General features: G+C 49.9%; 1 protein-coding gene across 1 annotated transcript in view; it reads right to left on the minus strand.

Annotated features, from left to right (window-relative positions):
* Nucleotides 1–18,172, minus strand: part of klhdc3 (kelch domain containing 3) — a 166,218-nt gene that overhangs the window by 94,602 nt on the left and 53,444 nt on the right. The window contains exons 5-6 of the mRNA XM_052477433.1: nucleotides 12,226–12,297; nucleotides 2,564–2,777 (exon numbers count right to left, since the gene is read on the minus strand). Of these exons, the coding sequence (XP_052333393.1) occupies nucleotides 2,564–2,777; nucleotides 12,226–12,297 (286 nt within the window). The remainder of the gene's footprint in view (nucleotides 1–2,563; nucleotides 2,778–12,225; nucleotides 12,298–18,172) is intronic.

The following is an 18,172-nucleotide window of genomic DNA, read 5'->3' on the forward strand; positions in this document are numbered from 1 at the left end:
TGGAGGAGAGAAAGGAAAATGAATAGACCATTTCGGAGATCGGTCTCTAATAAATCATATGATGAGTAACAAAGGAAGAAGCATATAGACACCCCAACAGGAACAGGGGGGTCCTAAAGACACCCCAACAGGAACAGGGGGGTCCTAAAGACACCCCAACAGGAACAGGGGGTCCTAAAGACACCCCAACAGGAACAGGGGGGTCCTAAAGACACCCCAACAGGAACAGGGGGTCCTAAAGACACCCCAACAGGAACAGGGGGGTCCTATAGACACCCCAACAGGAACAGGGGGGTCCTATAGACACCCCAACAGGAACAGGGGGGTCCTATAGACACCCCAACAGGAACAGGGGGCCCTAAAGACACCCCAACAGGAATAGGGGGGCCCTAAAGACACCCCAACAGGAACAGTGGGGCCCTAAAGACACCCCAATAGGAACAGTGGGGCCCTAAAGACACCCCAATAGGAACAGTGGGGTCCTAAAGACACCCCAACAGGAACAGGGGGGTCCTAAAGACACCCCAACATGAATAGGGGGGCCCTAAAGACACCCCAACAGGAACAGGGGGGTCTTAAAGACACCCCAACAGGAACAGTGGGGTCCTAAAGACACCCCAATAGGAACAGGGGGTCCTAAAGACACCCCAATAGGAACAGTGGGGCCCTAAAGACACCCCAACTGGAACAGGGGGGTCCTAAAGACACCCAAATAGGAACAGTGGGGCCCTAAAGACACCCCAACAGGAACAGTGGGGCCCTAAAGACACCCCAACAGGAATAGGGGGGCCCTAAAGACACCCCAACAGGAATAGGGGGGCCCTAAAGACACCCCAACAGGAACAGGGGGTCCTAAAGACACCCCAACAGGAATAGGGGGGCCCTAAAGACACCCCAACAGGAACAGGGGGGTCCTAAAGACACCCCAATAGGAACAGGGGGGTCCTAAAGACACCCCAATAGGAACAGTGGGGCCCTAAAGACACCCCAACTGGAACAGGGGGGTCCTAAAGACACCCAAATAGGAACAGTGGGGCCCTAAAGACACCCCAACAGGAACAGTGGGGCCCTAAAGACAACCCAACTGGAACAGGGGGGTCCTAAAGACACCCCAATAGGAACAGTGCTAAAGACACCCCAACAGGAACAGGGGGTCCTAAAGACACCCCAACAGGAACAGGGGGGCCCTAAAGACACCCCAACAGGAACAGTGGGGTCCTAAAGACACCCCAACAGGAATAGGGGGGCCCTAAAGACACCCCAATAGGAACAGTGGGGTCCTAAAGACACCCCAACAGGAACAGTGCTAAAGACACCCCAACAGGAACAGGGGGGCCCTAAAGACACCCCAACAGGAACAGGGGGGCCCTAAAGACACCCCAACAGGAACAGGGGGGTCCTAAAGACACCCCAACAGGAACAGGGGGGCCCTAAAGACACCCCAACAGGAACAGGGGGCCCTAAAGACACCCCAACAGGAACAGGGGGCCCTAAAGACACCCCAACAGGAACAGGGGGGTCCTAAAGACACCCCAACAGGAACAGGGGGGCCCTAAAGACACCCCAACAGGAACAGGGGGGTCCTATAGACACCCCAACAGGAACAGGGGGGTCCTAAAGACACCCCAACAGGAACAGGGGGGTCCTAAAGACACCCCAACAGGAACAGGGGGGTCCTAAAGACACCCCAACAGGAACAGGGGGGTCCTAAAGACACCCCAACAGGAACAGGGGGGCCCTAAAGACACCCCAACAGGAACAGGGGGCCCTAAAGACACCCCAACAGGAACAGTGCTAAAGACACCCCAACAGGAACAGTGGGGTCCTAAAGACACCCCAACAGGAACAGGGGGGTCCTAAAGACACCCCAACAGGAACAGGGGGGTCCTAAAGACACCCCAACAGGAACAGGGGGGTCCTAAAGACACCCCAACAGGAATAGGGGGGTCCTAAAGACACCCCAACAGGAACAGGGGGTCCTAAAGACACCCCAACAGGAACAGTGCTAAAGACACCCCAACAGGAACAGGGGGTCCTAAAGACACCCCAACAGGAACAGGGGGGTCCTAAAGACACCCCAATAGGAACAGGGGGGTCCTAAAGACACCCCAACAGGAACAGGGGGGTCCTAAAGACACCCCAACAGGAACAGGGGGGTCCTAAAGACACCCCAACAGGAACAGGGGGGTCCTAAAGACATCCCAATAGGAACAGGGGGTCCTAAAGACACCCCAACAGGAACAGGGGGTCCTAAAGACACCCCAACAGGAACAGTGGGGTCCTAAAGACACCCCAACAGGAACAGTGGGGTCCTAAAGACACCCCAACAGGAACAGGGGGGTCCTAAAGACATCCCCCATGTGACAGGGAGACTGAAAGGTCACAGAGGAGAGAACCGCAGTCAACAGAACATAATTACAGAAAAGAAAGATGGAACATTTGAATTCAGACACGTTTCCTATAATGAATGCATTGACATGAGCCTTTTATTCAACACTGCCATTAAACTACAATGCAACGGGTGTTTGTGTGTGCCATTACGCTGTGTCTGTCTGTCTCTTACAGGCTGAGTGGCTACGTCGTCCCTCTGGTGGGAGCTGAGCAGTAGCAGTGTTCAGCCAGCTGTTGGTCTCTGTATCAAACACCTTTATCTTGTTGCAGTAGATCTCATTATTAGAGTGGAACGGACCGAAGCGATCTGCTCTGCCTCCAAACACAAACATCTTAGTGCCAATGATGGTGGCAGAGTGGAAGTCCCTCCAACGAGCTGGAGTACCCTGAGAGAAGAGAGAGGAGGGGGGAAGAGAGAGAGGGGAGGGGGGATAGAGGAGAAGAGGAGAGAGAAGAGGAGAGACTTAGTGGTGATGGAGTACCCTGAGAGAAGAGAGCGATGACAGGAAAGGAGAGAGAGGAGAGACTTCGTGGTGATGGAGTACCCTAAAGAGAACAGAGAGAGGAGGAGAGACTTAGTGGTGATGGAGTACCCTAGAGAGAACAGAGAGAGGAGGAGAGACTTAGTGGTGATGGAGTACCCTAGAGAGAACAGAGAGATAGGGGAGGAGAGACTTAGTGGTGATGGAGTACCGTAGAGAGAACAGAGAAGAGGAGAGGGAGTAGAGACTTAGTGGTGATGGAGTACCCCAAGAACAGAGAGACAGAGAGAGGGAGTAGAGACTTAGTGGTGATGGAGTACCCTGAGAGAACAGAGAGAAGAGGAGAGACTTAGTGGTGATGGAGAGAGAGAAGATGAGAGACTTAGTGGTGATGGAGTACCCTAGAGAGAACAGAGAGAAGATGAGAGAGGGGAGGAGAGACTGAGTGGTGATGGAGTACCCTAGAGAGAACAGAGAGAAGAGGAGAGACTTAGTGGTGATGGAGTACCCTAGAGAGAACAGAGAGAAGATGAGAGAGGGGAGGAGAGACTTAGTGGTGATGGAGTACCCTAGAGAGAACAGAGAGAAGAGGAGAGACTTAGTGGTGATGGAGTACCCTGAGAGAACAGGGAGAAGAGGAGAGACTTAGTGGTGATGGAGTACCCTAGAGAGAACAGAGAGAAGAGGAGAGACTTAGTGGTGATGGAGTACCGTAGAGAGAACAGAGAGAACAGAGAGAAGAGGAGAGACTTAGTGGTGATGGAGTACCCTAGAGAGAACAGAGAGAAGAGGAGAGACTTAGTGGTGATGGAGTACCGTAGAGAGAACAGAGAGAACAGAGAGAAGAGGAGAGACTTAGTGGTGATGGAGTACTCTAGAGAGAACAGGGAGAAGAGGAGAGAGGGGAGGAGAGACTTAGTGGTGATGGAGTACTCTAGAGAGAACAGAGAGAAGAGGAGAGAGGGGAGGAGAGACTTAGTGGTGATGGAGTACCCTAGAGAGAACAGAGAGAAGATGAGAGACTTAGTGGTGATGGAGTACCCTAGAGAGAATAGAGAGAAGATGAGAGACTTAGTGGTGATGGAGTACCCTGAGAGAACAGAGAGAAGAGGAGAGACTTAGTGGTGATGGAGTACCCTAGAGAGAACAGAGAGAAGATGAGAGACTTAGTGGTGATGGAGTACCCTAGAGAGAACAGAGAGAAGATGAGAGAGGGGAGGAGAGACTTAGTGGTGATGGAGTACCCTAGAGAGAACAGAGAGAAGAGGAGAGACTTAGTGGTGATGGAGTACCCTAGAGAGAACAGAGAGAAGAGGAGAGAGGGGAGGAGAGACTTAGTGGTGATGGAGTACCCTAGAGAGAACAGAGAGAAGAGGAGAGAGGGGAGGAGAGACTTAGTGGTGATGGAGTACCGTAGAGAGAACAGAGAGAAGAGGAGAGACTTAGTGGTGATGGAGTACCGTAGAGAGAACAGAGAGAAGAGGAGAGAGGGGAGGAGAGACTTAGTGGTGATGGAGTACCCTGAGAGAACAGAGAGAAGAGGAGAGACTTAGTGGTGATGGAGTACCCAAGAGAGAACAGAGAGAAGAGGAGAGAGGGGAGGAGAGACTTAGTGGTGATGGAGTACCCTAGAGAGAACAGAGAAAATATGAGAGAGGGGAGGAGAGACTTAGTGGTGATGGAGTACCCTGAGAGAACAGAGAGAAGAGGAGAGACTTAGTGGTGATGGAGTACCCTAGAGAGAACAGAGAGAAGATGAGAGAGGGGAGGAGAGACTTAGTGGTGATGGAGTACCCTAGAGAGAACAGAGAGAACAGAGAGAAGAGGAGAGACTTAGTGGTGATGGAGTACCCTAGAGAGAACAGAGAGAAGAGGAGAGACTTAGTGGTGATGGAGTACCCTAGAGAGAACAGAGAGAAGAGGAGAGACTTAGTGGTGATGGAGTACCCTGAGAGAACAGAGAGAAGAGGAGAGACTTAGTGGTGATGGAGTACCCTAGAGAGAACAGAGAGAAGAGGAGAGAGGGGAGGAGAGACTTAGTGGTGATGGAGTACCCTAGAGAGAACAGAGAGAAGAGGAGAGACTTAGTGGTGATGGAGTACCCTGAGAGAACAGAGAGAAGAGGAGAGACTTAGTGGTGATGGAGTACCCTAGAGAGAACAGAGAGAAGAGGAGAGAGGGGAGGAGAGACTTAGTGGTGATGGAGTACTATAGAGAGAACAGAGAGAAGAGGAGAGAGGGGAGGAGAGACTTAGTGGTGATGGAGTACCCTAGAGAGAACAGAGAGAAGAGGAGAGACTTAGTGGTGATGGAGTACCCTGAGAGAACAGAGAGAAGAGGAGAGACTTAGTGGTGATGGAGTACCCTAGAGAGAACAGAGAGAAGATGAGAGAGGGGAGGAGAGACTTAGTGGTGATGGAGTACCCTAGAGAGAACAGAGAGAAGATGAGAGAGGGGAGGAGAGACTTAGTGGTGATGGAGTACCGTAGAGAGAACAGAGAGAAGAGGAGAGAGGGGAGGAGAGACTTAGTGGTGATGGAGTACCCTAGAGAGAACAGAGAGAAGAGGAGAGAGGGGAGGAGAGACTTAGTGGTGATGGAGTACCCTAGAGAGAACAGAGAAAAGATGAGAGAGGGGAGGAGAGACTTAGTGGTGATGGAGTACCCTAGAGAGAACAGAGAAAAGATGAGAGAGGGGAGGAGAGACTTAGTGGTGATGGAGTACCCTAGAGAGAACAGAGAGAAGAGGAGAGACTTAGTGGTGATGGAGTACCGTAGAGAGAACAGAGAGAAGAGGAGAGAGGGGAGGAGAGACTTAGTGGTGATGGAGTACCCTAGAGAGAACAGAGAGAAGAGGAGAGAGGGGAGGAGAGACTTAGTGGTGATGGAGTACCCTAGCGAGAAGAGATAGAAAAGGAGAGACTTAGTTGTGATGGAGTACCCTAGAGAGAACAGAGAGAAGAGGAGAGACTTAGTTGTGATGGAGTACCCTAGAGAGAACAGAGAGAAGAGGAGAGACTTAGTTGTGATGGAGTACCCTAGAGAGAACAGAGAGAAGAGGAGAGACTTAGTTGTGATGGAGTACCCTAGAGAGAACAGAGAGAAGAGGAGAGACTTAGTTGTGATGGAGTACCCTAGAGAGAACAGAGAGAAGAGGAGAGACTTAGTTGTGATGGAGTACCCTAGAGAGAACAGAGAGAAGAGGAGAGACTTAGTTGTGATGGAGTACCCTAGAGAGAACAGAAGAAGAGGAGAGACTTAGTTGTGATGGAGTACCCTAGAGAGAACAGAGAGAGAGGAGAGACTTAGTTGTGATGGAGTACCCTAGAGAGAACAGAAAGAAGAGGAGAGACTTAGTTGTGATGGAGTACCCTAGAGAGAACAGAGAGAAGAGGAGAGACTTAGTTGTGATGGAGTACCCTAGAGAGAACAGAAAGAAGAGGAGAGACTTAGTTGTGATGGAGTACCCTAGAGAGAACAGAAAGAAGAGGAGAGACTTAGTGGTGATGGAGTACCCTAGAGAGAACAGAGAGAAGAGGAGAGACTTAGTTGTGATGGAGTACCCTAGAGAGAACAGAAAGAAGAGGAGAGACTTAGTTGTGATGGAGTACCCTAGAGAGAACAGAGAGAAGAGGAGAGACTTAGTTGTGATGGAGTACCCTAGAGAGAACAGAGAGAAGAGGAGAGACTTAGTTGTGATGGAGTACCCTAGAGAGAACAGAGAGAAGAGGAGAGACTTAGTTGTGATGGAGTACCCTAGAGAGAACAGAGAGAAGAGGAGAGACTTAGTTGTGATGGAGTACCCTAGAGAGAACAGAGAGAAGAGGAGAGACTTAGTTGTGATGGAGTACCCTAGAGAGAACAGAAAGAAGAGGAGAGAGGGGAGGAGAGACTTAGTGGTAATAATTGGGGCAGAGTGGAAGTCTCTCTAATGAGCCTAAAGAGGAGAGAGAGAAAAGGGGAGAGGAGAGATGAAGAGGGGAGCGGAAAGCAGAGAGGAGAAGGTAGCCGAGTGGCAGGAGTACCCTGGGGAGAGGAGTTGGGAGAGGGATGGTGATGATAGTGGCAGGAAGTACCCTGGGGAGAGGTGTTGGGAGAGGGTAGGTGATGACAATGGCAGGAGTACCCTGGGGAGAGGAGTTGGGAGAGGGTTGGTGATGACGATCGCAGGAGAACCCTGGGGAGAGGAGTTGGGAGAGGGATGGTGATGATAGTGGCAGGAGTACCCTGGAGAGAGGAGTTGGTGATGACAATGGCAGGAGTACCCTTCGGAGAGGAGTTGGGAGAGGGATGGTGATGATAGTGGCAGGAGTACCCTGGAGAGAGGAGTTGGGAGAGGGATGGTGATGATAGTGGCAGGAGTACCCTGGAGAGAGGAGTTGGTGATGACAATGGCAGGAGTACCCTTCGGAGAGGAGTTGGGAGAGGGATGGTGATGATAGTGGCAGGAGTACCCTGGAGAGAGGAGTTGGGAGAGGGATGGTGATGATAGTGGCAAGAGTACTCTGGGGAGAGGAGTTGGGAGAGGGATGGTGATGATAGTGTGGCAGGAGTACCCTGGGGAGAGGAGTTGGGAGAGGGATGGTGATGATAGTGGCAGGAGAACCCTGGGGAGAAGAGTTGGGAGACGGATGGTGATGATAGTGGCAAGAGTACCCTGGGGAGAGGAGTTGGGAGAGGGATGGTGATGATAGTGGCAGGAAGTACCCTGGGGAGAGGTGTTGGGAGAGGGTAGGTGATGACAATGGCAGGAGAACCCTTGGGAGAGGGTTGGTGATGATAGTGACAGGAGTACCCTGGGGAGAGGAGTTGGAGGTAGAGAGATGGAGGGCTCTAACCAGGTAGAGGTGGAGGGCTCTGCTCAGGTAGAGAGATGGAGGGCTCTGCCCAGGTAGAGAGATGGAGGGCTCTGCCCAGGTAGAGAGATGGAGGGCTCTGCCCAGGTAGAGAGATGGAGGGCTCTGACCAGGTAGAGAGATGGAGGGCTCTGACCAGGTAGAGAGATGGAGGGCTCTGACCAGGTAGAGAGATGGAGGGCTCTGACCAGGTAGAGAGATGGAGGGCTCTGACCAGGTAGAGAGATGGAGGGCTCTGCCCAGGTAGAGAGATGGAGGGCTCTGAACAGGTGGAGAGATGGAGGGCTCTGCCCAGGTAGAGAGATGGAGGGCTCTGACCAGGTAGAGAGATGGAGGGCTCTGCCCAGGTAGAGAGATGGAGGGCTCTGCCCAGGTAGAGATGGAGGGCTCTGCCCAGGAAGAGAGATGGAGGGCTCTGCCCAGGAAGAGAGATGGAGGGCTCTGCCCAGGTAGAGAGATGGAGGGCTCTGCCCAGGTAGAGAGATGGAGGGCTCTGCCCAGGTAGAGAGATGGAGGGCTCTGTCCAGGTAGAGATGGAGGGCTCTGACCAGGTGGAGAGATGGAGGGTTCTGCCCAGGTAGAGAGATGGAGGGCTCTGTCCAGGTAGAGATGGAGGGCTCTGTCCAGGTAGAGATGGAGGGCTCTGACCAGGTGGAGAGATGGAGGGCTCTGCCCAGGTAGAGAGATGGAGGGCTCTGCCCAGGTAGAGAGAAGGAGGGCTCTGCCCAGGTAGAGAGATGGAGGGCTCTGACCAGGTAGAGAGATGGAGGGCTCTGCCCAGGTAGAGAGATGGAGGGCTCTGCCCAGGTAGAGAGATGGAGGGCTCTGCCCAGGTAGAGAGATGGAGGGCTCTGACCAGGTGGAGAGATGGAGGGCTCTGCCCAGGTAGAGAGATGGAGGGCTCTGCCCAGGTAGAGAGATGGAGGGCTCTGAACAGGTGGAGAGATGGAGGGCTCTGCCCAGGTAGAGAGATGGAGGGCTCTGACCAGGTAGAGAGATGGAGGGCTCTGCCCAGGTAGAGAGATGGAGGGCTCTGCCCAGGTAGAGATGGAGGGCTCTGACCAGGTAGAGATGGAGGGCTCTGCCCAGGTAGAGAGATGGAGGGCTCTGCCCAGGTAGAGATGGAGGGCTCTGCCCAGGTAGAGAGATGGAGGGCTCTGCCCAGGTAGAGAGATGGAGGGCTCTGCCCAGGTAGAGAGATGGAGGGCTCTGCCCAGGTAGAGAGATGGGGGGCTCTGTCCAGGTAGAGATGGAGGGCTCTGACCAGGTGGAGAGATGGAGGGCTCTGCCCAGGTAGAGAGATGGAGGGCTCTGCCCAGGTAGAGAGATGGAGGGCTCTGCCCAGGTAGAGAGATGGAGGGCTCTGCCCAGGTAGAGAGATGGAGGGCTCTGAACAGGTGGAGAGATGGAGGGCTCTGCCCAGGTAGAGAGATGGAGGGCTCTGCCCAGGTAGAGAGATGGAGGGCTCTGCCCAGGTAGAGATGGAGGGCTCTGCCCAGGTAGAGAGATGGAGGGCTCTGCCCAGGTAGAGAGATGGAGGGCTCTGCCCAGGTAGAGAGATGGAGGGCTCTGCCCAGGTAGAGAGATGGAGGGCTCTGCCCAGGTAGAGAGATGGAGGGCTCTGCCCAGGTAGAGAGATGGAGGGCTCTGCCCAGGTAGAGAGATGGAGGGCTCTGCCCAGGTAGAGAGATGGAGGGCTCTGCCCAGGTAGAGAGATGGAGGGCTCTGACCAGGTAGAGAGATGGAGGGCTCTGACCAGGTAGAGAGATGGAGGGCTCTGACCAGGTAGAGAGATGGAGGGCTCTGCCCAGGTAGAGAGATGGAGGGCTCTGCCCAGGTAGAGAGATGGAGGGCTCTGACCAGGTAGAGAGATGGAGGGCTCTGTCCAGGTAGAGAGATGGAGGGCTCTGACCAGGTAGAGAGATGGAGGGCTCTGTCCAGGTAGAGAGATGGAGGGCTCTGCCCAGGTAGAGAGATGGAGGGCTCTGTCCAGGTAGAGAGATGGAGGGCTCTGCCCAGGTAGAGAGATGGAGGGCTCTGACCAGGTAGAGAGATGGAGGGCTCTGCCCAGGTAGAGAGATGGAGGGCTCTGCCCAGGTAGAGAGATGGAGGGCTCTGTCCAGGTAGAGAGATGGAGGGCTCTGCCCAGGTAGAGAGATGGAGGGCTCTGCCCAGGTAGAGAGATGGAGGGCTCTTCCCAGGCAGAGAGATGGAGGGCTCTGCCCAGGTAGAGAGATGGAGGGCTCTGCCCAGGTAGAGAGATGGAGGGCTCTGCCCAGGTAAAGAGATGGAGGGCTCTGCCCAGGTAGAGAGATGGAGGGCTCTGCCCAGGTAGAGAGATGGAGGGCTCTGACCAGGTAGAGAGATGGAGGGCTCTGACCAGGTAGAGAGATGGAGGGCTCTGACCAGGTAGAGAGATGGAGGGCTCTGCCCAGGTAGAGAGATGGAGGGCTCTGCCCAGGTAGAGAGATGGAGGGCTCTGACCAGGTAGAGAGATGGAGGGCTCTGGCTCTGACCAGGTAGAGAGATGGAGGGCTCTGTCCAGGTAGAGATGGAGGGCTCTGCCCAGGTAGAGATGGAGGGCTCTGTCCAGGTAGAGATGGAGGGCTCTGCCCAGGTAGAGAGATGGAGGGCTCTGACCAGGTAGAGATGGAGGGCTCTGCCCAGGTAGAGAGATGGAGGGCTCTGCCCAGGTAGAGAGATGGAGGGCTCTGTCCAGGTAGAGAGATGGAGGGCTCTGCCCAGGTAGAGAGATGGAGGGCTCTGCCCAGGTAGAGAGATGGAGGGCTCTTCCCAGGCAGAGAGATGGAGGGCTCTGACCAGGTAGAGAGATGGAGGGCTCTGTCCAGGTAGAGAGATGGAGGGCTCTGCCCAGGTAGAGAGATGGAGGGCTCTGACCAGGTAGAGAGATGGAGGGCTCTGCCCAGGTAGAGAGATGGAGGGCTCTGCCCAGGTAGAGAGATGGAGGGCTCTGTCCAGGTAGAGAGATGGAGGGCTCTGCCCAGGTAGAGAGATGGAGGGCTCTGCCCAGGTAGAGAGATGGAGGGCTCTGCCCAGGTAGAGAGATGGAGGGCTCTGCCCAGGTAGAAAGATGGAGGGCTCTGCCCAGGTAGAGAGATGGAGGGCTCTGCCCATGCAGAGAGATGGAGGGCTCTGTCCAGGTAGAGAGATGGAGGGCTCTGTCCAGGTAGAGAGATGGAGGGCTCTGCCCAGGTAGAGAGATGGAGGGCTCTGCCCAGGTAGAGAGATGGAGGGCTCTGCCCAGGTAGAGAGATGGAGGGCTCTGAACAGGTGGAGAGATGGAGGGCTCTGCCCAGGTAGAGAGATGGAGGGCTCTGACCAGGTAGAGAGATGGAGGGCTCTGCCCAGGTAGAGAGATGGAGGGCTCTGCCCAGGTAGAGAGATGGAGGGCTCTGCCCAGGTAGAGAGATGGAGGGCTCTGCCCAGGTAGAGAGATGGAGGGCTCTGACCAGGTAGAGAGATGGAGGGCTCTGTCCAGGTAGAGAGATGGAGGGCTCTGCCCAGGTAGAGAGATGGAGGGCTCTGACCAGGTAGAGAGATGGACACCGCCTAGTATATAGGTCCTGGTTGGCAGTAAGCTTCGCCCCAGAGATTCAATGGGCCATACGCACTACCCTCTAACGCCTTACGGTCGGATGCTGAGCAGTTGCCATACCAGGCGGTGATCATTTACATTTAAGTCATTTAGCAGACGCTCTTATCCAGAGCGACTTACATGCAACCGGTCAGGTTGCTCTCGATGGTGCCAAATCTTTTGAGTCTCCTGAGGGGGAAAAGGTGTTGTCGTGCCCTCTTCACGACTTTCTTGGTGTGGTTAGGCCATGATGATTTGTTGGTGATGTGGACATCAACGAACTTGAAGCTCTCAACCCGCTCCACTACAGCCCCATCGATCTGAATGTGGGCGTGTTCGTCCCTCCTTTTCCTGTAGTCCACTATCAGCTCCTTTGTCTTGCTCACGTTGAGAGAGAGGTTTCTGTCCTGGCATCACACTGCCAGATCTCTGACCTCCTTCCTAAAAAACTAAGCATCCCTGTGGAACGCTTTCGACATCTTGAGTCCATGCCCCGACACATTGAGGCTGTTCTATTGGCTAAAGGTGTTCCTAAAGATGTGTATAATCTTCTCTCCCAGGCTTTTAGTGCTTCTAGTCTCCCAACGGATGGTGAAAGGCTGCTCAATAAGACCACTGGACTAGAAATGCCCAAAAATTGAAATCTGTTGGTAGAGCATGGCGCTTGAAAAGCCAAGGCTGTGGGTTTTTTAGGGCAGTTTTTTTTTAGGCTGGGTTTCTGTACAGCACTTTGAGATATCAGCTGATGTACGAAGGGCTATATAAATAAATTTGATTTGATTTGAGTTCAATTCCCACGGGGGACGAGTACGAAGAAGTACATTAATGTATGCAGTCCCCACTGTAAGTCGTTCTGGATAAGAGCGTCTACTACTAAACGACTCAAATGTAAGGTAACTCACCCTTGTATTGATTAGTGACCAGGCCATGGTTGTGGTGTCCAGCTTGTGGATGTCATTGGAGAAGCAGTCAGCCTGGAACAGAAGAGAGAAAAGGAGACGAGAGGACAGGAGAATGTCATGGTAATATCATACAGAGGAAACAGAGAGCTTCTGTTGGTAACTCATTCACTGCCATGTTGTGCAGAGAGAATAGAGAAATGCATCTATGGTTCAGTTAGTACACTTACTAGCTACTGGTGAGGTCGGTTCAATTATTGAAAAATTATGAAGGTTTTCTGTTTCAATGTTTTTTAAATGGACATTAAATGCACTGTGGGTTGAATGCTGTAATGCAGAATAAAACTACTAATACAAGTCCCATGATGGTAGTGACTGCTGATCACTCATTAACCATCAGTTATTCACATCACTTTAATCAAATATTTGTTTTATTTGATGACTTTATTATTTCCTTCCAAGTCAGCTGCTGCTGTCTGACAAAATCACTATTTTAGTAGTTCTTCAACGTAAATAAGAGGTAGTTTGTATTCAGCAGTCATAAAGTATCAAGATCAACTGCTTTCTATCTTTCGCAATCGCGCGTTCGCACTTCTCTCATACCCCGTCTACATCGTGATGTATTAGTGCTGAGCGATTAACCGAAATGTTGGTTATTTTTCGGTTTTAAAATAACTTACTGACCGACATCAGTTCAATTATTTGAATTCCATTTCGTTGTATTTTTTCTGTGAGCTCGATGTGCAGTTTCTGGAGAGGAAAATCAGCTCAAGCCTGAACTGTGCGATGTAGTAGGGAGTTGTAGTTTCCAAAATACCAATATTCTACATCCTGTAGTTTAGCGCAGAAAACGTGGTAATTAACTACAATGACCATGATCCATTGCCTCCCGCTTAAACATGTCCAGTCTGCGGAGCAAGAATTATGCCCAGTAGATGTCAAGAGTCTTTAGAAATTGTTTTATGCTTGATTTTTGAGAAATTAAGAAGTATTCGTATTCTTGCAAAGTATCCCTCACAAGGACTCTAGTCTTTTGGTGTGTGTGAATGAGTTCCTCGTGCTCCTCGTTATTTTTCTCCGCTATTGAACACAGTTTATTTAGTCTTAAATTGTATCAATTATTTACATATTAGGGTACCTGAGGTTGGATTAGAAACGTTGTTTGAATTGTTTGGACGAAGTTTACAGGTAACTTTTTAGATTCCTTTGTAGGCGAGTTGGAACAGGTTGATTTCTGAATCAAACGCACCAAATAAACTGACATTTATGGGATATAAAGAAGGACTTTATCGAACAAAACGACCATTCATTGTTTAACTGGGACCCATTAAATTGCACAAAGATGAATATCGTCAAAGGTAATGTATTTTATTTTATTTTTTATTGAATTTTACCCCTTTTTCTACCCAATTTCGTGGTGTCCAATTGTTTTAGTAGCTACTATCTTGTCTCATCGCTACAACTCCTGTACGGACTGAGGAGAGACGAAGGTTGAAAGTCATGCGTCCTCCGATACACAACCCAACCAAGCCGCACTGCTTCTTAACACAGCGCGCATCCAACCCAGAAGCCAGCCGCACCAATGTGTCTGAGGAAACACCGTGCAACTGGCAACCTTGGTTAGCGCGCACTGCCACAGGAGTCGCTGGTGCGCGATGAGACAAGGACATCCCTACCGTCCAAGCCCTCGTGCCTGGTTACAACACAGCCTGGGCGCGAACCCAGAGTCTCTGATGGCACAGCTGGCGCTGCAGTACAGCGCCCCTTCACCACTGCGCCACCCGCGAGGCATTTTACAGCTATTTCTGACATTCGTTATGCCTCTGCTTGATTGGAAAATGTTTGTGGTTGGTTATTAACCTTTTGTGTGTAGGGGGCAGTATTTTCATTTTTGGCTAAAAAAACATACCCATTTGAAACTGCCTATTTCTCAGCCCCAGCAACTAGAATATGCATATAATTGTCAGATTAGGATAGAAAACACTCTAGAGTTTCCAAAACTGTAAAAATATTGTCTGTGAGTATAACAGAACTGATATTACAGGCGAAAGCCTGAGGAAAATCCAATCAGGAAGTGCCTCTTATTTTGAAACCTCTCTGCATGCCTATCCTCCATTTAAAGGGATATCAACCAGATTCCTTTCTCTATGGCTTCCCTATGGTGTCAACAGTCTTTAGACATAGTTTCAGGCTTTTATTTTGAAAAATGAGCGTGAAAGATCACATTGTGTAAGTGGACAGGTGGGGGCTCTCAGAGTGAGTTTTGCGCTATAGAGTAAAGCGGCCATTGTTCCTCCCGGTACTATTGAAAAAGCTACACACTCGGTTGATATATTATCGAATATATATTTTAAAAACAACCTGAGTATTGATTATAAAAAATGTTTGTGGACATTATGGATATTATTTGGAATATATGTCTGCGTTGTCGTGACCACTCTTTCCTGTGGATTTATGAACATAACGCGACAAACAAACTGAGGTATTTTGGGTATAAAAATAATCTTTATGGAACAAAAGGAACATTTGTTGTGTAACTGGGAGTCTCCTGAGTGAAAACCTCCGAAGATCAAAGGTAACCTATTGTTTTGATTGCTTTTCTGATTTTCGTGACCTAGCTACTTAATGCTTAGTGTACATAATGTTATGCTGTGCCATCGATAAATTTACACAAACGCTTGGATTGCTTTCGCTGTAAAGCATAATTTCAAAATCTGAGACGACAGCTGGATTAACAAAAGGCTAAGCTGTGTTTTCCTATATTGCACTTGTGATTTCATGAATATTAACATTTGTAGTAATATTATTTGACTGTGATGCTATGCTATTCAGCGTTGCTGATGACAATTATCCCACTACCGGGATGGGTAGCGTCAACAAGTTAATCTCCGGGAATGAACATAACTATTTTCCATCTTAAATTGTATTGTTTATTTACAAATTAGGGTACCTGAGGATTGATTAGGAACGAATAAAACGACCATTCATTGTGTAACTGGGACCCTTTGGATTGCAAAAAGATGAAGATCTTCAAAGGTAAGCGATTTATTTTCGCTATTTTTGAGTTTTGTGACACCTGTGCAGGTTATGAATTCATGTTAATGTGGGAAGTGGGTGAGGCGCTGTCCTCAGACAATCAAATGCTATGCTTTCGCCGTAAAAGCCTATTGTAAATCGGACAAAGCGGTTCGATTACCAAGATTTTAAGCTAAAGAATGGTGTATGAATGTTTAATATTACTACTTTCGTTTTTTGAATTTTGCGCTCTGCAATTTCACCGGATGTTGTCGTGGTGGGACGCTAGCGTCCCAAAGATCCGAAAGAAGTTAGCGGCCGCACAATGGATCATGGTCATTGTAGTTCATTCCCACATTTTCTGCGCTAAACTACAGTTTGTAGAATATTATATAAAACTACAACATCGCACAGTTCAGGCTTTTCTAACTTAATTGAGGAAAATAAGAACAATCCGAAATTCCTTTTTGATACTGTGGCAAAGCTAACTAAAAAGCAGCATTCCCCAAGAGAGGATGACTTTCACTTTAGCAGTGATAAATTCATGAACTTCTTTGAGGAAAAGATTATGATTATTAGAAAGCAAATTACGGACTCCTCTTTAAACCTGCGTATTCCTCCAAACCTCAGTTGTCCTGAGTCTGCACAACTCTGCCAGGACCTAGGATCAAGAGAGACGCTCAAGTGTTTTAGTACTATATCTCTTGACACAATGATGAAAATAATCATGGCCTCTAAACCTTCAAGCTGTATACTGGACCCTATTCCAACTAAACTACTGAAAGAGCTGCTTCCTGTGCTTGGCCCTCCTATGTTGAACATAATAAACGGCTCTCTATCCACTGGATGTGTACCAAACTCACTAAAAGTGGCAGTAATAAAGCCTCTCTTGAAAAAGCCAAACCTTGACCCAGAAAATATAAAAAACTATCGGCCTATATCGAATCTTCCATTCCTCTCAAAGATTTTAGAGAAGGCTGTTGCGCAGCAACTAACTGCCTTCCTGAAGACAAACAATGTATACGACATGCTTCAGTCTGGTTTTAGACCCCATCATAGCACTGAGACGGCACTTGTGAAGGTGGTAAATGACATTTTAATGGCATCGGACCGAGGCTCTGCATCTGTCCTCGTGCTCCTAGACCTTAGTGCTGCTTTTGATACCATCGATCACCACATTCTTTTGGAGAGATTGGAAACCCAAATTGGTCTACACGGACATGTTCTGGCCTGGTTTAGGTCTTATCTGTCGGAAAGATATCAGTTTGTCTCTGTGAATGGTTTGTCCTCTGACAAATCAACTGTACATTTCGGTGTTCCTCAAGGTTCTGTTTTAGGACCACTATTGTTTTCACTATATATTTTACCTCTTGGGGATGTTATTCGAAAACATAATGTAAACTTTCACTGCTATGCGGATGACACACAGCTGTACATTTCAATGAAACATGGTGAAGCCCCAAAATTGCCCTCGCTAGAAGCATGTGTTTCAGACATAAGGAAGTGGATGGCTGCAAACTTTCTACTATTAAACTCAGACAAAACAGAGATGCTTGTTCTAGGTCCCAAGAAACAAAGAGATCTTCTGTTGAATCTGACAATTAATCTTAATGGTTGTACAGTCGTCTCAAATAAAACTGTGAAGGACCTCGGCGTTACTCTGGACCCTGATCTCTCTTTTGAAGAACATATCAAGACCATTTCGAGGACAGCTTTTTTCCATCTACGTAACATTGCAAAAATCAGAAACTTTCTGTCCAAAAATGATGCAGAAAAATTAATCCATGCTTTTGTCACTTCTAGGTTAGACTACTGCAATGCTCTATTTTCCGGCTACCCGGATAAAGCACTAAATAAACTTCAGTTAGTGCTAAATACGGCTGCTAGAATCCTGACTAGAACCAAAAAATTTGATCATATTACTCCAGTGCTAGCCTCTCTACACTGGCTTCCTGTCAAAGCAAGGGCTGATTTCAAGGTTTTACTGCTAACCTACAAAGCATTACATGGGCTTGCTCCTACCTACCTCTCTGATTTGGTCCTGCCGTACATACCTACACGTACGCTACGGTCACAAGACGCAGGCCTCCTAATTGTTCCTAGAATTTCTAAGCAAACAGCTGGAGGCAGGGCTTTCTCCTATAGAGCTCCATTTTTATGGAACGGTCTGCCTACCCATGTCAGAGACGCAAACTCGGTCTCAACCTTTAAGTCTTTACTGAAGACTCATCTCTTCAGTGGGTCATATGATTGAGTGTAGTCTGGCCCAGGAGTGGGAAGGTGAACGGAAAGGCTCTGGAGCAACGAACCGCCCTTGCTGTCTCTGCCTGGCCGGTTCCCCTCTTTCCACTGGGATTCTCTGCCTCTAACCCTGTTACGGGGGCTGAGTCACTGGCTTGCTGGGGCTCTCTCGTGCCGTCCCTGGGGGTGCGTCACCTGGGTGGGTTGATTCACTGTTGTGGTCGGCCTGTCTGGGTTGCCCCCCTTGGGTTGTACCGTGGCGGAGATCTTTGTGGGCTATACTCGGCCTTGTCTCAGGATGGTAAGTTGGTGGTTGAAGATATCCCTCTAGTGGTGTGGGGGATGTGCTTTGGCAAAGTGGGTGGGGTTATATCCTTCCTGTTTGGCCCTGTCCGGGGGTGTCCTCGGATGGGGCCACAGTGTCTCCTGACCCCTCCTGTCTCAGCCTCCAGTATTTATGCTGCAGTAGTTTATGTGTCGGGGGGCTAGGGTCAGTTTGTTATATCTGGAGTACTTCTCCTGTCCTATTCGGTGTCCTGTGTGAATCTAAGTGTGCGTTCTCTAATTCTCTCCTTCTCTCTTTCTTTCTCTCTCTCGGAGGACCTGAGCCCTAGGACCATGTCCCAGGACTACCTGACATGAGGACTCCTTGCTGTCCCCAGTCCACCTGGCCATGCTCCTGCTCCAGTTTCAA

This window comes from Oncorhynchus keta, chromosome 24 (assembly GCF_023373465.1).
Source record: "Oncorhynchus keta strain PuntledgeMale-10-30-2019 chromosome 24, Oket_V2, whole genome shotgun sequence".
NCBI lineage: Eukaryota > Metazoa > Chordata > Actinopteri > Salmoniformes > Salmonidae > Oncorhynchus > Oncorhynchus keta.